Below are 21,760 nucleotides of genomic sequence, written 5' to 3'. Positions count from 1 at the left end.
TAACATACACAAAGAAATATACACCATTCCACCTGGCGAGTGTCCTGGCTCAAATTCTAGTTGGAGAGTTGAAGGACACAACAGAGGGCAAGAGTGTCCTTGCATAGTAAGAGATGTCTGCACAATTGTAGGTGTACTCTTTCCAATGTGAAGGTTTTCCATTGTGCATGAAATCCTTGTGCACGCATGCAGAAATGATTCACTGTATTCTACAAGTGTATGAATGTCGAAGATCTTTTCTCCTCTATTGGATACACTCTGAAATCAATGCTTTTGTTAATTTCTCACCAGTAAAATACTTGGCTTACGCTGTAAACACATAGGGGTATATTTACTAAACTGAGGGTTTGAAAAAGTGGAGATGTTGCCTATAGCAGCCAATCAGATTCTAGCTTTCATTTTGTGGAATGTACTAAATAAATGAGAGCTAGAGTCTGATTGGTTGCTATAGGCAACATCTCCACTTTTTCAAACCCGCAGTTTAGTAAATATACCCCATAGAATTAAACTTAAATATGTTAATCATCATTATAATAATGTTTTTTGGGAATTGCTGTGTGACATATTGAAGATCATATATTTATATAAATCACAGTACAGCTTAATTGGCTGTACAAGGATATAGTCAGGCTTCAGATCTCGTGCGTACTCTGATATAACACCATGGTAATAGCTGGATACTTATCATGTGGACGGAGTACATTCTCACTGCGCTTTTGTGACTAGTCCCAAGTAATATGAAATGAAATGTCAGAATGAAAAACTTTCAAGTGAAAAGAAAACCTCCAAGAGTATTTTCGTCTTCACAAACCGTACATGCTGACCTCTTATCTATGTGAGCTTGTCTATGGTAATAATGACTTCAAACAATCCAAGTACCAGGGGGCGAGCGGGGGCATGAGGACAATTCTTTGACAATGCTGGGATATGTGAGAATATAAAGCCTAATTGTCGCACACCTTTTAAGTTTACAAGTATCCTGCAGAACTTAATAATAAAAAAGCTTTCCTGTTCAGAATACGCGTTTGTTGCAGCTATAACTGACAGAACGGTTTAACTGAAAGCTGACCCCTTTATTCAAGCCTAGTCTGGCTGTAATAAATTATTGGAAGAGATTTTTAAATCTGCAAATCAAACTGTTTCTCTTTTTCTTTTGAACAGTCCAGCTCAGACTGCTTAGTAGCAATAGCGCATAACCTTATAACACTTTGCTGCGGTACAGTAGCGGGGTGCCGTTTGGAGGCACCATATATTTACCAGTTATATAAGTTAGGAATCTAAACGCCGAGCATAAACGTGAAGTAGGAGAAAGAGTTAAGGATATAGCATTATAATGTCACATTTATTGGAGTATTTTGCTGTTCATATCACTTTTATAAGTGTTTTATAATAAGAGCAACGTACAGACTCAGTCATATAGATTTGACATATACAATATGTAGCACACAAATTTCATTATTAAATATGCAATAAGACACGTTATGCTTTACTGGTCTCAATAGTTGTTAGTGAATTGACCGCTGTTTGCTCACAAATATTGGTTCAACCCACAAGATATCTGTCTCCACTGTGTGCAAGTCATGGGTACACCTCTATGCAGTGCACATATTCCCTTCTATTTACTACACAATATTATAATACAACATTATAGACGTGTTAGTAAATTTAGACGTGTGGGGATTACTTTGAATTGGATCTCGTACAGTAGTCAGAGTGGAAGTTTAGAAGTGGCGGTATAGGAAATGTAAGTTAATGGAATATTATAGCATTAGGTGGTAGGAGAAGTGACGGTATGGCCAGGGTCGGTGCTAGGGTCGTCGGCGCCCTAGGCACAATTTCAAAATCCCCCCCCTTCCAGCACACTGCTCCGCCCCCTGGGTCTCAATGCGCCCCCCCCCCCCCCCCCTGGTCTAAATGTTCCCCTCCCCTCTCTTTCCTTACCTTAAAGGCGACTCCATAAAGATGCTCCTCGCTGCTGGGTCCCGTCCCTCACTGACACTGTCGGGCCGTGATGATGATGTCACGCCCGACAGTCAGTGATGGGAGGGGGAGTGGAGGAGAGGAGTCGGAGGGACGGTCTGCCCCATCAGCTGTTGGAGGGGAGGGCGGGGGTCGCGATCCATGGCCCCTCGCCCCTCCCTGTGGATCTATCTGAAGCTGTGCGGCGGCCGCGGAAGATATGCTCAGCGGTCGCCGCACAGTATTAAAGCACAATACTCTGCATTTTACTTCTGTGGCGTCCACCAGAACCCAGCGCCCTAGGCAACTGCCTAACCTTGCCTAATGGGAGCGCCGGGCCTGGGTATACCCCCGTATACCAGACCACTTCATCCACTGGTGTTGTAGATATCCTAGTGGTTAGAATGGATAGTCCTAGTCTGAACTTACTGTATATGACATTTTACTAGAACAGTGTTGGCTAACTTGTGACACTCCAGGTGTTGTGAAACTACAAGTCCCAGCATACCCTTCCAGCAATAAGCTGCTATATATTGGCAAAGCATGCTGGGACTTGTATTTTCACAACACCTGGAGTGTCACAGGTTAGCCAACACTGTACTAGAATATTACTTTCATTGATAAATCATGTTATCATTTTAGGTGTAATTGTCTGGTTTCTAAATTTATCATTTCAGTAACTAGTGCTTTTGTAATATATTGCGACTCAATTAGACATGAACATAGAGGAAGATATGCCTGTCAGGAGGTGTATGTTTGGTGAGTGCAGATATATGCGACAATGAAGATAATTATCAGTGGTTCTATGTAGACGCTTCTGATTGGCTGATTGAGAATTGACCTCTCAGCTGATGGTAATGAAAACATTAGCATCACAGCTATTTTATATAAAGTCACTGCTGTCTATTCGCCTTCACTGTTTCCTTATGGGCTACTACAGGCAAGACAATTCATATTTAATTGATAAACAACAACGGATGTGAATGTGTTGTATTTACATTTTTTTTATATGGTAGATATGACTTTCGTTTTTATTAATAGGACATTATTCTCTCTTGCATACATGAACACACGCAATGGATTTCATTTTTGTTTCATAGGAAATTGGTTTAATTGTGCCTTAATATAGAACTGTGTATTCAGTTATTCCTGATTACATAATTCAACTTAAATGGTTCCCCCCCCGATCTGATGGGTCTTTCAGGGGTTTGAACCATACTTGCCAACTCTCCCGGAATGTCCGGGAGACTCCCGCATTTCGCGTGAGTCTTATGGACTCCAGGAAGAGAATGGCAATTTCCCACTTCACTAGGAAGTGGGCAGAATTAGGCCCAAAACGCAGCGATCCACCGGGAATCGGGGCATTTGGCTGCAAATGACGCAGATTTTTGGAGCCCCGTCCCCCAACACGCCCACCTCCCCCGGCAGGCTTCCGGAAGCCAACTTTAGAAAGTTGGCAAGTATGGTTTGAACAGTGGTGCCCTCCTTTCTCCTACTTCTTTTTTTTTTTTCATGTTGTTGATGCCCCTCTTCCCTGAACTTCTCATTCATGTGAATGGGAAGTGCACAGGAGCGCGGTTATCCTTCAGAGAGGAAGCATCACACCATTTTTATTTAATTTTATCCCCCCATAACTTAAATAATGTGGCCACATTGAGCACTATATTCTCCATGCACCATTGAATTTTACAAAGGGTGGTGTTTTCTACATTACAGGAGCCCTGCTTCATCTAGACAAAGGGCCATTCAGTTTGCATACTAAATATACTCCCCAGATATATTATGGATTTGGTAGTTAGCTTTGTAAAAAAAAAAGGCAATTATTTTAGTAGCACTTCCACTTTAAACCAAAAAAGGGTTTTCTAAAAGGTGATGAGCTCAGTCTTACCGAGCACATTCAGCTCACACAGTCACAGGACTTGTCAGAAGGCGAGTGGATTTTCACTGCTTACTGCAGAAATCCATCCCAGATGACTATAGTGCCAATCTGCTCCGACATTCCACTGTCTATTTATAACTTGGCCAATAGTTAAAAAAACATATATATTTCTAATTGTTTTTACAGTGCTTCAAATCCTAAAAATGCACAGTACTGGATGTGCATACAAACAATCCTAAATCATATCTTGTTTAACATTTGTTTCCACTAACCTCTATACTGTAGAAAATAAACCACTATGAAGCCAAAATAATAAAGAGAAAAAGCTTTGAAGCTTTGGGAGAATGGGCCGCTTTCCCACCAGAACTAAACTAGAACAAACAAAAGAGTTTGAGAACATTGCCTCTTCTCCAATCCTATTTAGAAGATTAGTGTGATCTCATAAAGCTTTAAGACTTGTTTTTCCCCTTGTATCATTTGATGTGTCATAAAGGGTGGCGTCAGAGGTTATCGCACCGAGCCAAAACATCTTAATTAACGTCTCGGTTACACATTACAGAGGCTTCTGCCACTAGGTGGCCCTTGAACATTACAGCACACTTCTCTATAACAGTAACTTCATCACCCTGTGCTACATCTGCCTTGTTATCATAGGGGTGACCCGAAGATGTACAGCAACTGGAAATGGGCATTGAATTAAGAAGGCATTCATCAAATTAATTGGATAATTGGAAAATGTTTGCAGCAAAATATTGTACACCTGGTTAACTGGTGTTAATAATAATGTACATGCTAATATATATATATATATATATATATATATATATATATATATATATATATAAATATATATAATTGTTTTGATACAAAGCTAACTATGTATATGTGCATATGATAGCTAGACACAGTGGACACAAGCCTGGTGCACATACCGGTAGTCACAGGTACACAAAGCCTGGTCACACACACATACACACTATCCCATAATTACATAAAAATAATACTGTTTTTTGCTCACGCATTTTCATTAGTTTCCTGACTTTTCAAATTGGACTAAATGGAATTGTTGCAAATATAAATTTAGAAAGCAAAACATATGATTTTTTTTATAAGAACTTTAATGACATTGCTGATGTCCTAGAAATCCTGTTATTATGCTGCCATACTGTATATGCATGAATTTTGTAGTCTGTCACCAGTATAGTATTACTAGAACTAAAAGATAAGGTGCATATCCCATGCCTAGGAGGCTCTAGGAGTCCCAGCTACACTGCATGTATCGGTGCCAATTCAAATCAACTGCAGTTGTCAGTAGTGTACTGTAGAAGAAAGAGACAATGAGCGCTGGACACATTTATAACATGCAGTACAAATATTTCTGGTAACACTATGAGGGTTCCAGCAATGGGGCTTTCTGTGTGACCCTTGAAGGGCCCTGAGAGTGGCCGGGGCTTATGGTAGGCCAGAAGGCTTCTTCATGCTTTTGCCGAGATGGTAACGACAATGATTCAAGCAAGAGAAAAGAGGACAAGGATGAGTCATGTAACCTGGGAGGAGACGGCTAAGAGGAGCAACTTGTAGACCAGCAAGTGGAGAAGCCCAGATTTAACTTTTGGCTTTTGATATCGCCGGCCTCCACTCCTTTGTATTCCCAATTACACACCACAGCTCCAACCATCCCAAGGTTTCATTTGCATAAAATAAATTAATGTATTGTACTAGTAATTAAAAATAATCATTAATTTTTATTGCTGACAGACACATAAGGTATAACGTGGTAAGACATACCTCCCAACTGTCCTGATTTAGGCAGGACAGTCCCGATTTGTGGGGACTGTGCAGCCGATTAGGATGTTTATCCTGATTCCAGAACAGTTTGGAGACATCTCCCAATAACAGCTGCAGGTGCACACGTTATTGGAAGGGTGTTTTAGGGGAGGGGAAAAGGGGTTGTGGTGACTCAGTACTTTCTAAGCACTAAACAGGCAACCATGGGGGGGGTGTGGTTTACCCCAACAGTACGTGGCCATGCGTCCATGTAGAAGGAACACAGCTCCTACTAATTCTTGTGGCGGTAGCCACACGTTGTCCTTTTTTTGAAACCTGGAAAAGTTATGAAGTATGGTTAAGATGATATAAAAGGGGCATCAGCTCTGCAGCGTCACACAGCCGTGAGAAGAAACTGGAGTCCTGGGAAAAACAGCTGTATGGAACAGTCACCGGGGGTCTTGCTAATGACATCAGCAGGTTACATGTGGTAGTGCAGCTTTAAATCACAGTAATTGTTTTTAGCCTATAGTCACCTAGGGCCTGATTCATTAAGGATTTTAACTTGAGAAACTTCTTATTTCAGTCTCCTGGACAAAACTATGTTACAATGCAAGGGGTGCAAATTAGTATTCTGTTTTGCACATAAGTTAAATACTGACTGTTTATTCATGTAGCACACAAATACTTGATAGATTATTGGTACACTGAAATTTAAAGTTGATATTTGTGTGCTACATGAAAAAACAGTCAGTATTTAACTATGTGCAAAACAGAATACTAATTTTCACCCCTTGCATTGTAACATGGTTTTGTCCAGGAGACTGAAATAAGAAGTTTCTCAAGTTAAGATCCTTAATGAATCAGGCCCCTAGCCAGCACTTTTGTTTCATCATTTATCCATTTGGTACTGAAATTAAACCACCAAAAGAACATATAGAAATATGTTGAAAAACCTGTCTTGACTGTTATTCTGACAACAAAGAAAGCGATCTTGTGGATCATCCCCACTTTTTGAGTGAGATAAAACCAGAGCTACTTGACACCCTCCATTTTGATGGAAGGGCAAATATTAAAAAGGGTGTAGAAATTTTTTATTCTAACTGAAGGTTATTTATAGAAGCGTTAGACAGTGTGACGCAAATTAACATCATGAAGCTATACCCCGACCCCTACAGATTACGTATACCCCTACCCCTCTTCCAGGTAGGATTTAACGCCTCAAATCAATACAAAATAGCCCAGGCTTTTTGCATCCCACGATATGGTTTACCCAGCATAAATCCCAAAAATTATTTGTATGCTGTGTGAACTGCTTTGCTTTAATGTTTTTCGACTTCTTTTCCATTTGTTTTTTGTGAAGTGAAGGATTTGTTTTGTTTAATTATAGTCTGTTTTATCTAATGTTGTATACTTTAAGAACAGAGAATAAGCTGTTTAATCTGTTTAGGACACGGTTTATCATTAATAACAATACCACTTGTTCAATATGCAATCACATGTATAACTTGTTAGCTCTCAGTTTTGTTAGCAAAGAATAATCCAGACTGTTTTGTTAAGTATTAAAAAAAAAATCAAAAGATTTCTAAAAAAAAACAACATGTGTTGGATACATTACATAAATGGAAAAGTTTGTGTTAAAGGATCAAAACTACACGAACAACTATGAAGATTACAAAACATGCAGCACAACACAACCACATTTGAGAGGGCTTGTGAACTAGCCATACACACTGGATTTTCACATTAATTCTAGTTTTCTGTTGTGTATCCAGCAGGGAGCACTGTAGTTTTCTTTTGTTGCTTGTGTGAGTTGTCTTATTGTAGATCTGCTCTTACAGGTTGATGAAACAGTTCATTTTAGCTCACCTCATGCTCTCCTGTTGTGTACCAGTTCAAGGCTGGCAGTCTCACAACAGCTGCTAATAAAACGAGTTATTATACAATACTGCTATTCCAGCACAGTACTCAACACTATTTTTATTGTGAGGATGAGGATGGGATTTTTTTGTTAGGATTGCATACCTCCCAACAGTCACGATTTTGGAAGGACAGTCACGATTTGAGGGGCTGTCGCGCCGTTCAATGGTAGGTACATTTGTCCTCGCTAGCAGGTCAGGAGGTATGTCCCTCCTTACGATGTGCTCACATCCCTAACATGATGCAGTTACACCCTTTTCAGAGGGGGTATGTCTGTGTTCCACTATAGGATTTTTTTATTGTTGGGAGGTATGGGATTGGAAAGTACAGAGTAGGAATGCACACACAGCAGGCACTCAGGAGTTTAATGTAAGTGAACCTACATAATGGGACTCTTATTATAAGAGACTTCTTGTGGCTGGATCACTTATAAATAACTTAATTGTGGCTGGATCTCGTAGAAATAATTTATTGTAGAAATGTATCTCAATTAGTGGTGCAGACACCAATTTATATAATTGCAAATGTACTTATCCTTTTATATTGCTATGTGTTTTGTATGGCAATATATGGATTTTTGAGACAGTATGTCAAATTTAGGTTTTGCTACTGTCTGGAGACAGGTAATCTCAAGTTAATTAGACCTTTTCATCTCTCAGTGACCAAACGTCTGTTGAGCCTGAAAGACAGGAGGAGGTAATTATGCTTGCTGGTAGACTCCCTAGGCAAGTGATAACAGATGAATTTGAATTTTCTAAGTTAAATTGTGTTCAAAACAAGATTATAGAAAAGTTAAATCTTGATGGTAAACATTCAATAGAAAACCTCAGACGTGGTGGCGCCGCTAGTAGCAATGTAAAAAGGTGTTAAACCCCCCCAGGTTGATTTATGGGCAGGCTACATAAATCAGTCTGGATTGGTTAAGGGGACAGGAGGCTGGATTACTTCATGCCAAGCTAGTTTCCAACATTGTATTTAAACAGCCCTGTTTTACACTGAAATGTATCATACCATCTGTAACTTCTGGAAAGATTGCTAGTACCACAAACTGGGGTGTGTAACTGTCCTTTTTAGGACTTCCTGAGCTAATAATCATCACTGCTTAAGGAGCCTGCCTTGACGCCTACTTACCTGCTGTAATTCCTTAGTCTACAGATTCGATCAATTAAATCCGTTATCCAGCTGTTCTGAGATTGGGACCCTGCATCTAGTATCAACACTCTGCCTGCTACCCTGCAGCTCTGGCCAGTGTGATAGACCAGGGTGAACCATCCACAGCATCCCTGATCTGAAGGCGAGAAGTCAGGGGTACCAACCCAGGTGTACCAACAAGGGGTACCACTAGCAGCAAGAGTTACCTAGAAGGACGTGGTTCTGGATGCCGCTAAGGAGTCCAGTGGTGGCAGTAGTAAAAGCCCCTCTTACTGTGGTTAGAGGGCGCATTTTGGATAAAGAAAAAGGGACGCTGGCAAGGCAAGCCCAACCGGTCCCCAGCAACACAACAGACAGGGTGGCATAGGCGGTCCATCATGTCACACTCCTATTTTATGGTTGCAAGCCAAATAGACAACCTTGGTCAGAAATAGGCTATGCTATTGAGAATCATTGATGCCACATTTGCAACCATATATACACTGGATGCACCAGCACAAACAAGACTTACATGGAAGGGATAGCAATGCTAAAAGCATATTTTTCACTCACGCCATCTGTCACCACACAAAGATTCCAGTTCCATAAGTGGAATCAAACTGCAAATGAGACTATTTCTACTTACATAGCAATGCTAAGGGGTATAGCAGAGCATGGCAGTTCTGGTGAATTTCTTAATGATATGCTGTAAGATTGTTAAGTTTGTGTTATTACTAATGAGGCCCTGCAGCAGTGTCTTCTTGCTGAACCTTACTTTACTTTTGCAGCAGAATTTACAGTCTAAGTTTTCTACATAAACACACACAAGGGTGAGTTTTGTCAGAAGCCAGTTAACCTACCCATATGTTCTTCAATTGATTTCTTAAAACCACGTTTATGATGAGCACCAGCTTTCCGCATACAAATTCAATACAGTAAGTGTCATTTTTGCAAAAAGGCCACATGTAAGAGGCTGAGCAGGAGAAGCAGATGGGCCAAGAAGAGAGTATTTCCCAATCTGTGTCTGCTATAAAATCAAATGCAACATCAGACATGCAAACCCGTCTGCATTACGATATCCACAAGGTTGGTAAAAATGTGACTGCAGTTTCAGAAATGACTGTAAATGTTCTAAGTGACTGTGTGCGTGTAATGGAAGCTGACTCTGGGTCTGGACTTTCAATTATAAGCAAAGGAACATTTCATAAGCTTTTTCCACATAGTGGCCATAAAATATCAAGGTCTTCTTGTAACCTGAGGGATTGTAGCGGAGAAACTATTGAACTAGGGGGAAGCTGTGATGTAGGAATTTGTTACAGTGACTTTAATGGAAGATTGTCTGTTATTATTTCAAAAGGCCAACACAAAAAGCATTCTAAGAAGGAACTGATTCAATCAGCTGGAAACAAGGTGTCCAGGCGATTAGTAAAGGACTGCTAGTCCTGGTGAAAAGTTTGTGCACGTTTTCAACAATGAGTTGGGAGCTTAAAATGAACCCAAAGTATTATTCAAATTGGATACAGCAGTTTTTCCCTAAATATGAAAGCGAGAACAGCTCCTTATGCGCTATGCATACCTCCCAACTGTCCCAACATAGGCGGGACACTACCGATTTGAGGGCTCTGTCTTACCAAAACTTGGGAGGTATTTGTCATTCACCGCTGCTCTGTGCGGCAGAGAAGCGGTGTATGGGTTCCGCTTGCACTGGTGTGCATGGCAATGGAGGGTTTGGGGGAGCACGCCCCCATGGGTGTAGTCACGCCCCCATTGTGATGTGGCCACGCCCCCCTGTCCTAATGCCGCATTCCCAAATGTAGGGAGGTATGATGTTATGAAAATTTAGCCTGAACATACCTTACTGCACAAGGTGTTCCTGAGGCAGTTAAACAAGCTAGATGGGCTACACTAGTTAGCACTTTTGCCTTACAGCACTGGGGTCATGAGTTCAATTCCTGACCATGGCCTTATCTGTGAGGAGTTTGTATGTTCTTCTCGTGTTTGCGTGGGTTTCCTCCGGGTGCTTCGGTTTCCTCCCACACTCCAAAAACATACTGGTAGGTTAATTGGCTGCTAACAAATTGACCCTAGTCTGTGTGTCTATCTGTCTGTCCGTATCTGTGTGTCCGTTTCTGTATGTTAGGGAATTTAAACTGTAAACCCCAATGGGGCAGGGACTGATGTGAGTGAGTTCTCTGTACAGCGCTGCGGAATTAGTGGCGCTATGTAAATAAATGGTGATGATTATGATGATGATGTTGCCCCAAAATAAGGTTACCTTGAGGCAGGTCCACCAAATATGGAAGAAAGTTCCCCTGTGACTGCAGTTCCTCCAGTAGCTCAGGTCAGCTGGTGGGAACATTTTATTTAACTTGTTGGGGATGTAGTACCAACAGTAATACATTTTATATGCCATATCTTTAATTAGCGTGGATATTGAGGAGTGAGATGTACGTTCTCTGATCTCCCGGCATGCTTTTTCTTCAGGTGGTAGACCCAGATCCAGTTGCCATTCTTATTCATGTCTATGGTGGAGGTCAGATGTTGTGTCTAAGGGCATATTGTTAATTATGGAGATCGTACACCATGAGGGGGTTTGAAGACATAGCTTTTTCGAATGGGGGAGGTGGACATAGTGCTTAACATGAAAGTATTGAAGAGCATTGGGTCAAGCAAGGGGAATAATTATAGGATGATATCCAAAAGAGCAAAGTTGCTTTATCAGTAAGGTGGGCTATAGACTTGATACTCATGCTGGACCATTGTGCACAGAATCTTAGTGACTGTCCAGGAGGAAAATAGGGGTTCTCCCATATGGTTGTGATAGGGGGATATTACAGTTCAGAGGCTAAATTTGGAAGAGCATATGTCCTACACTTTCAGTGCAAATCTGAAGGTTTGCAGAAGAATAGAATTAATGGGCTTACAGGGTTTGGGAAGTCCCCACAGGGAGGAGAGGGAAGCAAGAACTAAATATTTGGGGCCTGATTCATTATAGAAAGTAAGGGAAAAAAATAGTAATTTTTTCCTGGGCAAAACCAATGCACAATGCAAGGGGGTGCAAATTAGTTTTTATTTTGCACATAAGGTAAATACTGTCTGTTTTTTTCATGTAGCGCACAAATACTTGAAAGCTTATTTGTACACTGAAATTTAAAGTTGATCTAGGACATGCCTTATCAAAATATAAATCTGCCATCACATTTTAAATTTACATCCCCCTCCAATGCAACATGGCTTTGCCAAGGTGCAAAGTTACTCATTATTTTGCATTACTTTCCTTAATGAATCAGGCCCTTGGTTTCTATATCTACCCATGAAGTAGTGCCAAGGGAAGCAAATGTTGACCATAATTGTGCTAGATGAGTAATCCAATAGTAAAGTTTGGTATCTGGAAACCCTGCCCTCGGCAACAATTTATTTCTTGATAATTGATTGTTTAACTTTTAGGGGCTTTCCCTTCCATATAAATTTAGAGAAGGCCTTCTGCGTCTCAGCAACATCGAAAGTGGGGGAGCTATCAGGTGGGTCCAGAAGCAGTACAATAACTTGTGAAGGAAATCCATTTTGATTGCTATGATCCTGCCCAGCCACAGTATTATCAGAAGTTTACAAGAGGCAATATGTTTTGTAATTTTGTGCAGAAGATGGGGGAAATTCCCACATTTGTATATATATTTTTTTTTATTACATTGAAACTTATATGCCAACACCCGGTCTCTGCAGCATGTGTAAATATCAGGTCCTTTCGCGGGGGCAAATAGAAGCATTAATAGTGCTTAGCCAGAGATATAGACCCCAGTGACTGGTGGTCTCTGCTACAATGTATAGCAAAAAGGATGTGCCCATTAGAGGTAAGGATATAATCATACTTACCTACTTTCTTCAGCTCTCTTCCGGGAGCCAGCCAGTGGAGGGGGGCGTGAGGGGGCGGGGCGGCCAAAATCGCGTCATTTCGGCCCGCCCCCTGTGACGTCATGACGCAAATTGCGTCATTTGACAGCAGGGGGCGGGGCTAAACGCCGCGATTCATCGGGAATCGCGGCGTTTGGGATCTAATTCTGCCCACTTCACTAGGAAGTGGGCACTTCCTAGTGAAGTGGGCAGAATTCGGGAGATTGCCACACTCGCCCGGGAGTCCGGGAGACTCTCGCAAAATGCGGGAGTCTCCCGGACATTCCGGGAGAGTTGGCAAGTATGGATATAATATAAGTAATAAGTAGTAAAGGCAAACCTGCAAACAAAGATCAATTCTACAGTCTAGCAGTCTGCAACTGCAGGATTCATGCAGTTAACAGCAGTGCACAAATTCTGGTAATAGGTAGCAGGTACCTTTAAACCTGTTGAACAATGTTAAAACATAGGCCAGAGCCTAATATGCACATAAGGAAATAAAAGCAAAGAGATCAACATCCAGATCCAATGCATCAGTAATAATGCAGCAGCAGCAAAGTTCACAGGGCAGAATCAGATTCACGAGAATCAGATTCATAGGAACAGCGGCTAAACTTTCAGGTGAGTCACAGTCTGATGCACAGAGGAGGAGTAAACAGTGAGCAAGCAGCAGCCGAAGAGATGGCAGCGGTCAGGTTCACCGCTGAAGTCTGATTCACAAATACTGAATAAGCAGCAGTCAGTGTTGACAGCCTAAGTCAGAGACACAGAAGACAAAAAAGCAATAATAATAAAAGCCTGATGCCTCAGTACAGAGAAGTCAGCGGTCAGATTCCCAGCCAATATTCAAAGGTAGAATTGGGCAAAGTTTGATATTCAGGATATAAGTGAGCAGTATTCAAGTTCAAAGTCCAATTTTAAAGCAAGGAAAGATCAGCGGATATATTCATAGTCTGTATTCGATTCACAGGTAATGGTACAGCAGCAGTCAGAGTTCAAAGCCAGGATGTGATACACAGGAGACGGCTAAGCAATAGTCAGATTCACAGCCAAGATCTGGTACACAAATGTTGGGTAACTAGAAACACTAGTCACTGATCCAAGAGACTCAATAATCCAGTAACTTGTTCTTGCAGTTTCTAGACAGAGACATAGGTGAATGTCCAGCACCTGTGATGACATCGCTCCACATTAGCAAAGTCTCTAAACTGTCCCAAACTAAAATCTAGTCTAGCAAATACAACTTACACCTCCGGCACAGTTTTCTTTAGTAACCCTATGCTGTTGTACAGGCACAGATGCATGAGTGTGTCTGCCCCACGTTCAGTAAGGAACGCCCCAATCCAAGCTTCTCCCATCAGCATGAGCACAATTTTGCTTCCCTGCAGTGGTCACCATCTTGACCAGCTAATCCATACTTAAATGCAAACATGTCAAGACTTGTATAAACTGATTTAGCATCTAGTGTAACTATTCCTGTATTCCATTTATGCTGTTCTGGCATAATCTAATAGGTGTGTACATAGTGGGAAATTCCTTTCGCCCAGAAACCCTCCTGTACACACACACTCCTGTTTCACTGCATAGTAGACTCATGCACACATGCAATTTGGCTGAAGCACAGTCTTCTCGGAGCAATGTCTGAGAGGTCCAAGGAGACAGCATACACTGTAAGTGATCAACTGTAGAGAGCTACATTTGTAATAAGTTCCTGCTGCATGACCATGATGGTAATGAGAGATGTTAAGAGGTGGCAATAAAGCTTGAGTGGGGGCAATGATGGTGGCAAGAGTGATATGAGTGGGGTTAATGAAGGATACAAGGGTTGAATTGGATGGCAATGACACATGACAAAATGGACAATATTTGAAGATGTTAGTGAAGAATGAGAGGGGGAAATGGGATGGCAATAATATTACAGGGGGCAATGAGAGATGTCAGAATAGGCATTGAAGCATAAGAAGCGTCAATGGGAAGACAATGAGACATCAGAAGTGGCAATGAGGGATGGCAGTGATACATGAGATGGGCAAATGAGGGTTGTAATGATACATGATAGGGGCAATGAGGATGATATTGAGTTATGGCATGAAGCAATCCATTGCAGTGAGACAATGCATGAGGCAATGAGGGTGGCAATGAGAGTGGCAATGGAGGTGCTCTATAGGATTGAGCTACATTGACTGTGGAGGCCATTGGAGTACACTGAACAGGTTAGATGTATGGGCTTAGCCACAATGACTCCCTGTAAACCATTTTAAAATGTTGGCAATTATGGAAAACATTGTTGATGTAGCACTATTATAAAGAGTAATAAAATAACAACATTATTTGCTACCTATAATATTCTTCCTCTGGGGTTTGAGATTTTTCTGTGAACCCCACCCGGCTCTCAGACATCACCTCTCTTCTAGACAACAGATAACTGTTGCTTTTCCATTCTTAGAATCACATTGAAACCATCTTCCATAGTCACATGAATCATATAAATGTTTTCATTCACTACCCAGTTTCTATATATAACTATGATCAGTTTTTTGTAGTCCATGTCTCTTTTATTCAGTTATGCCTTAAATGGTGATTGATTTGTATCTAGTTCCCCATAGACCATAACTCTGTCCAGGTACAAGAACTTAAATCAGTGATAGGCAACCTGATGCCACATGCATGGCCCTCTAATCTGCAAGTACTCTCAATCTCAGTAACAAGTTAAAACAATACATTTAATCAAAGAAAGAGACACCTATCTATAATATCAGCAAGATAAGCATTAGCAGCTATAAACAGACAAATCTGACAATAATGGAGGAAAGAGCGAGGGCCCACAGGTGAATGCTAGGAGGGCCAGCTGTTACTCATCACTGACTTATAGTGCCATCAAAATTGTGACTATGAGGAAGTATGGTATTAAAGGTCAGTGTGTTCTTAAAATAATTTGACCTCACGTACTGTATAGCTCTAAAGAATATGTAAATTAATTTGCCAAATAACCCTCACTTGGACTTTCTTCTAGGACAGTGAGAAGAAAGGATTTATGAATAAGCTGTATGCCATCCAAGAGGTCTGTGTCAGTGTCCAGAGTGTCCTCGATGAAGTAGCTTCCATTGGTGAGAGGATAAAGAAGTGAGTAATCTGGATAATGTCTGTATCTGTACATATAAACATGCAGCTTTGTGGGGGCCTCCATCAGCTATGGAAGATAGGTAAGTGACATGGGGTGAGTAATGTGGGGGGGGGGGGGGTAGGTTAATATGTAGGGTGTGTATTATTGTTAAGGATGGGGTGTTGTTTATAATATGTGGGGTCTGGTGGGGCAGTTTTGAAAATGTCCACTGTAGCAGAAACTCACATGGTGTTCACCAGGATTCTTCCCTCGTAAAAAAGCAGTGACATGTAATGTGGATGTGTGGAGGTCTGAGGGGCATGTGGGCCTGATGGACATGTAAAGGGCATGTGGGGACGTCTGTGTGCCATGTATTGGACATGTGGGGACGTCTGTGTGCCATATATTGGACATGTGGGGACGTCTGTGTGCCATGTATTGGGCATGTGGGGACGTCTGTGTGCCATGTATTGGGCATGTGGGGACGTCTGTGTGCCATGTATTGGGCATGTGGGGAGGTCTGATGGCATGTATTGGGCATGTGGGGAGGTCTGATGGCATGTATTGGGCATGTGGGGACGTCTGTGTGCCATGTATTGGGCATGTGGGGACGTCTGTGTGCCATGTATTGGGCATGTGGGGACGTCTGTGTGCCATGTATTGGGCATGTGGGGACGTCTGATGGCATGTGGAGTGGTCTTTGTGACATATTGCGATGGATAGATAGATAGATTATATAAACACATACTGCCAAACAAGAACATATTTAGTGTGTTTCCCTTCAATGACATATATGCATTTCATTATGGTACATTTTAGAAAACAAGTCATGTGCCACACATAAGGACACATAAATACAAACATATATTGTCGCCCTAACTATTGCCATATTAAATTACAATACAGGTGTTAAAACTATTGCTCTTTACATTATTTATACATTTACAAAAGAGTAGTGCTGGAAAAGAAATGTTATGTCTGCTGGTGAGTCGAGTACTTGAAAGATATCTGCCAACAGGTATAAATGCTATATTAAATAAATTGCAGGCACAGGAGACATGTCCTGTGTAGATACACATAAGACCCTGTATGACAGTGGGCGTAAAGCAGAAGGTCTGAATCTATGGGGACTGTTTACAAAAGGGTGAAAAGCCCTTTTGTAAGTGAACACAATTTTTTTCTCCTGTAAAAGGACAATAGTCCTCCCATGCAAAATGCTTCTACACGGAGAGCCTATTTTTCAAGCACCACTGTGATGCCTGTTGTCGTAATTCCATGTGGGTATTATTCAAATAAAGTGTTCTTTTTAATACAGCACTGATTCAACTATTTTTATGAAAAGAAAGGAAAACATTTAGAAATTTAAGTTAAAAAACAACCTTATATAAAAGGTTTATAGTTACTGTGTGTGTTTACTAAATTTGTAACCTTTTTGGGGAGGCTTTAATAGTGGAACTGAAAGCTTAAATCTGAGCATTCAGTTCCATTGTGCATGGCCAGGAAGCTGATGCATGTGTAGATACTGGCCAAAGGAAGCGGTAGGTAGCTCTTACCGCTCCAAGCCCGAATCGCTCCAGCGATAGTTTTTTGTGTAAGTACAAGATATGTACAGTTTTACCTAATAACCCCCACTGGAACTTGTTCTCTCCTCCAGAAGACTGGGGGCAGTGGAAAGTAGTAAAGGATGATTTCCATAAATAGTTATATATATCACCAGTTTTTAGCATTTTTGTAACAAGGGAAGCTGCCATATAAATTAATAGTTCTTCAAATCTTCCAAACAATTCTCCAGACATCACAAAATTACAGATATTTGCATGTTAAATATAAGACACGAGTAATATACTTGTAATACCCCCTTTCCCGTAGGAGTAAGGCATGTATGGGTATGGGTGTGTGTGAGTGTGTTTTGGTTCCTGGCCCACTAGTTTATCTTTATTCTCGGTGCACAGCGCCTCCACCTTGGTCTTCAGACAGTAAGCTCTTCACGGGGTAATGCCCTTGTTCAGTGACACCAGAGGGAGACAAAGGAACACTCCACCCCCTTTCCCTCAACCCCAGGCTCGAATACAGAAAACACATACCACTCTGTAGCTAGCTTTAGAAACCACCAGCACGTTTATTTCTAGAGTGGTTCCCCAGGCTAGTTTCCTTTTTAGTAAGTTTGCATAACAAGTGCACATTTATCGGCTCACAGGTTAACTAAACAACGGATTAACCCTTAGCTTATATAATAACACACAGTTCTTGTTATCATAAAGACTAGTTTCAGAGGTAACTCTGCATCTTAACTTTATTCTAGCGAACAGTTCACACTAAACAGGGACATGTAAAAACAGGGCAGTTGAAACCAATGTAACTTTCACATATAAATATGACTGTCCAATATATATCAAGGTGCAACACACGTCATAAAGTGCATTTGGTATTCATATCTACAGGCTCAGTTCGTTACTTTTCAGTAATACAATATGAGTTCTCAGTAGAAATAAAATGGTAACTGCAATGCTCCTATGGTAGAGATCCCTCCAGCAAGCAATAATAAATAGTAATAAACACAGATTTCGCCGAAGTTTGTCACATATAGCAGAACTTTAGCCTCTCTTGAGTGGTTTTCATGAAAATACCGAACTCTTATAACTAATTTTCTATATGACTCAGTCCATAAGCTTGGCTAACTATCCTTAAACTTACCCTTTAAAATGTAACTCATTCCTGGAACAAGGGTATATGTCATTAAACTTCAGGACTTCCCACCTGGTCTCTGACTAACTAAACTATTATGTACATTTTGTTCAGTCTTTCTAGTAAAACAGGAAGTATAATAAAACTAAAGGGTACATATCAATATGTTGCTTCAGGACCAGTTTCAGGCAGTCTCTTCAGGAACGGGGTACAGTTATTTAAAGGGGTGTGAAAGATGTCTTATCTCTTGCTTGTCAGCTTTTATAATGTGGTTTGTCTTGTTTCTGGCAATCTCATTTCTTTTTCCCACTCTGTTGCTTAGATTTCAGCCTGCTGAAGTGTCGCTCTGTTCAGTCTCCTCTTGTCTCTCTCTTCTCCGTTCCAGCTTCTCACTTTTGCCTCCTGTCCGTTCTCTTGCTTGTCATTTTCTTCCTCTCCTTCTCACTTCCAGCCTCCTTTTTCTTTGGCCCCCTTTTTCCAGACCAACTGCTAAACTAAAACTGTGCCAGTTTCCAGTCATTCCTGTCACCTAACTGTCACTTTTCCCTCGCTCCCTTGGTCTCAGTGATGTCACTGTGAGCAGAGCTTTATAAATCCCTGACATTAGTGCACATGTGGGGCCATCATGTCCGCCGGCGCTACACACTTTATAATTTAGTTGGGACAGCACGGTGGCTTAGTGGTTAACTTCTGCCTCACAGCACTGGGGTTATGAGTTCAATTCCTGACCATGACCCTGTGAAGTCTGTATGTTCTTCCTGTGTTTCCTCCGGGTGCTCTAGTTTCCTCCCACACCTCAAAAACATACTAGTAGGTTAATTGGCTGCTATCAAATTGACCTTAGTCTCTGTCGGTCTGTGTGTGTGTATATTAGGGAATTTAGACTGTAAGCTCTAATGGAGCAGTGACTGATGTGAGTGAGTTCTCTGTACAGCGCTGCGGAATTAGTGGCGCTATATAAATAGCTGCTGATGATGATGATTTAGTTATAAATTAGTTATAGCAGTAGTTTAGTTTTCTACCAACCCTAAGCTGCACACTGATAGGTATTGAGGGGCAGAAAAAGAATATTTTTGTCTAAAACCCCATTGTTGTGTCTCCCACTCTGGTGTCAAACTGAAAGTATAAAGGTACTTAAGTGGTTTGAATGTAAATACATTATTTTTACTGGGATATTGCTCCGCTATCAATCACACTATTAGCCAATTATCAGAAGAGCCAATAAACATGTGACTTGTATCTAGATTAACAGAATTTAAAAGTGGTGACATTGCGCTCTCATAATATGGCTAGCTCCCGCCCCAGTTCTAAAAACTTTTTTATAACACTTGTCTTGTTTCCCTTCTAAATTTTAAGCTTTCAACTAATTATAGGTAAAGAACAAAGAAAAGACAAGTACTTGTATTTTGTGCTAGACAGGGAGGAGGCCAACTTATTGTTTATTTAGTTTAACCCGCCCACCCAGTGCTGTTAGCAAATCAGAATGTAGATTAAAGTTGTAATAGAGTTATATAACTTCAACATGTGGGAGTCTGGTGTCAACAGGGGCGTGGCATCAGTAGAACCGATGGTGAGCCGCTGGATGGAAGACATAACTATTTAGACAACCAGATAATAGGACCAGTAACTGCTCCTGTCATTAACTGAATAAAATGTTTAGTTATACTTTATAGTCATTGTGATGCCAGAAGGAGTTTAATTTTTAAAAACTGTTCTAACTTCTCTCATTACTTTATCACAAGTTGATAGTGGTTCCATGGTAATACAATGACTTCTACTCAAGGTTGCTTTTAGCTTTTTGGGCCAAAACTGCTGACATTGATGTTTAATAATGTAATTGGGGCAATTTATATTGAGGAATTTGAGCAATACTAAATATCACATTTAATCTGTTACATTTAACTTGAAACCACTATCCACTTATTCTTGTTACCTACACTGACCGCAGTTAACAGGTTTTATTACTAAACTGTATAAGATCAGAATTTTAATGATATATTAATACACTGAGCATACCTTACAACAATTCGGGACAAGCTGTGGCGACATGCACACAAAGACGGGGCTTGATCACATTACATTGGGGGCATACCACATTCACCGGAGGTGTATGCAGCTCTTCAGAAGTGCAAGCTTGCCACCCCCCCCTCCCCCTCCCTTTTCCTTAAAAACACCCTTGAACTGCCACACACAACTGTGGTAGATGCGCATGGCATGGTGAGCAGGGAACATGCCAACCAACTTCCTGGCAGTCAGGCAAATGTGCAGACTGTCGGAACAGTGGGACATTCCCCCAAATTGGAACTGTCCCGACTAAATCAAGACAATGATAGACAATCAAGACCAATAGAGTCATTTTCGCAGTACAGTTTAGAAGATAACAGCGAACATCTGATTGGTTGCTATGTGTTATAGATCATCTGTTAAGGACAGGACAAGCAGTAGACAGCAGCATCCTTAGCAACTGCTATGGATGCAACAACACTTGAATACCATAAGTTTTTTTTCTAGCTTTGAAATATCATCAGGAGAACTGTGTTTTTGTGAGGTTGGCAGCTGATCACCTCTGAAATTAGGATTCCCTAACTTATGTCCTTGAGAATATATAGAAGGATAAAATTAAATCCACACATCATTGCTGTATAGAGAGACTACATGTATGTATGGATGCCTAGAGTGATGGTGTGGTTTAGTGTTTTTGTCATGAGTGCCGATACGCCTTGTCTCACCACTGACTTTTTTTGCACAGTTACCTCATTAGTTTTTATAAAGATTTCCCTCATGTCACATAACCCATTACATACTATAGGTGAGCTATATCACAGCATATATTTATTGAATATCTGACTTTAAGTCATACACAAACACATAGGTGGCTGTATGAAGACATTTTACAAAATGTTATAATGCATGATGAAGAGCTAGACAGTCAATATTATCAGGTCAGCTGATTATTTTTAGTCAGCGAGTTATTGGATATTGAATAGTGATTATTAGGTGTCATTGTCTGTAATGTTGTTGAGATAAAATGTATGTGACATCATTTATCTCTACGTTTCTATCTGTGCACATATAGGAGGGGAGAATGAAGCGTGATATGTCTGCATGTCTTGGTTAAATATCCACACGTTATTTATGATGACGTATTTTTAGTTAGGTCTTTTATTAGATGTATGAGAGTATTAAGAGTGATTTTTGCAATTTTTTTCTATGCAGCACATTCAACTGGACCGTCCCATTCTTAACCTGGCTGGCAATTATCGCCCTTTGCCTTCTTACAGCAGTGCTATATTTTATCCCGCTCAGATACATCGTCCTTCTGTGGGGTAGGTAACATATTGTTTCAGCTATTTGATGCTATACGTGATGGGTTTTTTTTGTTTTTTTTTAAGAGGATGAGTTATAGGTTCAGTAGCTGGAGCATT

At 40.8% G+C, this 21,760-nt stretch overlaps 1 protein-coding gene across 5 annotated transcripts in view; it reads left to right on the top strand.

Annotated features, from left to right (window-relative positions):
- Positions 1-21,760, top strand: part of MCTP1 (multiple C2 and transmembrane domain containing 1) — a 663,759-nt gene that overhangs the window by 622,276 nt on the left and 19,723 nt on the right. For all 5 annotated transcript variants that reach the window (XM_075181055.1, XM_075181045.1, XM_075181079.1 and 2 more), the window contains 2 exons: positions 15,561-15,670; positions 21,552-21,661. In XM_075181055.1, coding sequence (XP_075037156.1) covers positions 15,561-15,670; positions 21,552-21,661 — 220 coding nt within the window. The remainder of the gene's footprint in view (positions 1-15,560; positions 15,671-21,551; positions 21,662-21,760) is intronic.

The sequence above is a fragment of the Mixophyes fleayi genome, chromosome 1, assembly GCF_038048845.1.
Source record: "Mixophyes fleayi isolate aMixFle1 chromosome 1, aMixFle1.hap1, whole genome shotgun sequence".
Classification (NCBI taxonomy): Eukaryota; Metazoa; Chordata; class Amphibia; order Anura; family Limnodynastidae; genus Mixophyes; species Mixophyes fleayi.
This window is presented reverse-complemented; position numbering and strand designations above follow the sequence as displayed.